The sequence below is a fragment of the Austrofundulus limnaeus genome, unplaced genomic scaffold (assembly GCF_001266775.1).
Source record: "Austrofundulus limnaeus strain Quisiro unplaced genomic scaffold, Austrofundulus_limnaeus-1.0 Scaffold1933, whole genome shotgun sequence".
NCBI lineage: Eukaryota > Metazoa > Chordata > Actinopteri > Cyprinodontiformes > Rivulidae > Austrofundulus > Austrofundulus limnaeus.
This window is the reverse complement of record NW_013954335.1, coordinates 19,359-20,521: the sequence shown is the minus strand read 5'-3', so window position 1 is coordinate 20,521 and position 1,163 is coordinate 19,359. Positions and strand designations below refer to the sequence as shown.

At 42.6% G+C, this 1,163-nt stretch overlaps 1 protein-coding gene across 1 annotated transcript in view; it reads right to left on the bottom strand.

Moving 5' to 3' along the window:
• tfap2d (transcription factor AP-2 delta (activating enhancer binding protein 2 delta)) overlaps nt 1-1,163 on the bottom strand; it is a gene marked incomplete in the record, with an annotated part of 18,873 nt that continues 17,710 nt past the window's right edge. Inside the window, 1 exon segment of the mRNA XM_014034008.1 lies at nt 1-313. Within this exon segment, the coding sequence (XP_013889462.1) occupies nt 97-313 (217 nt within the window).

Genomic DNA, 1,163 nt, shown 5'->3' with positions numbered 1-1,163 from the left:
CACACACACACACACACACACACACACACACACACACACACACACACACACACTAAATTCAGCTCTTCAAGGCACGGGGACCAGGTGGAGTGGGGGCTACTCAGTCTTTTCCGACTTCCCGTCTTTATTCTGCGACTCGGCAGTTTTCCGGAGCTGCGTCTTTTCTGAGCTGTTGTTGATCTGTTGCTCGTTGGCTCCGCCCACTTTCCCACTGGAGTTTTTGTCCAGGTAGTTGAGCATCTCGCTCAGGACCGTCTGGAAGGTGCTGAGGGCCGCGCAGACCGCCGGCGTGCCGAAGCCGTGGGTGATCAGACTGTGGGGGGACAACAAGGTGCTGACAGAGTCACTGTGGTTCTGATTGATGATGTCATCATGAATCTGTCACACCTGCTGCTTCCTGACACAACAGCTTTTAATGTCCTGTGATGGACTAAAGTCAGGTCTAACTCTGACTCACAAACAYTTCCTGGACCAGTTTGAGTGGCTTCATGTCTGTGATTTTACATGTTGGTTTGTTGGATAAAGACATTTAATAAGTTATTATGTTTAACAGCTGCTTGCTGAGTCTTTAAAATCCTTAATGTAGACCAACGTCTGCTTCTGCTGCAGTCACCAAATGATTTGTTTTTAAGCATTTAAACCTAAAATCAGTTTGTCTGGTTTTGTTCAGACTAACTGCACTCATGTCTGGTTTCTCTGAAACACAGAAGAGCATTGCATTCACCAAAAAAAAAAAAAATACACTCCTTATTTTAGAATTAGGAGATCCTCATCTCATCACAACATGTCTTAATTAGCAGGTCCTGATCTTGTAATYGTGAGAAAATGTGTCACAGTTACAACAAAAGTTGCAATAATTACGACATCCTGATCTTTTATTAAGAGAAAAGCTGTCAGGGTTGAGTTTTGGCAAAGATTTGGTGACATGACACAGATCATGGCACAGGSTTTGTGATACGATATGTTGTAATAAATTATGATACTGTAACCAAGGTAATATATTAACATGTTTTTCTCCAAAACCTCTACTGTTTATATATAAAAAAACCTCAGTAAGTTTTATATGTATTTTATTTATTTCAGCAGCCATTTCAATGTGCTGTGTTTCATACGGTTGTTGCATTTGGCCACTTCAGTACCGTCCCCTGGGAACCCCCCTGGGG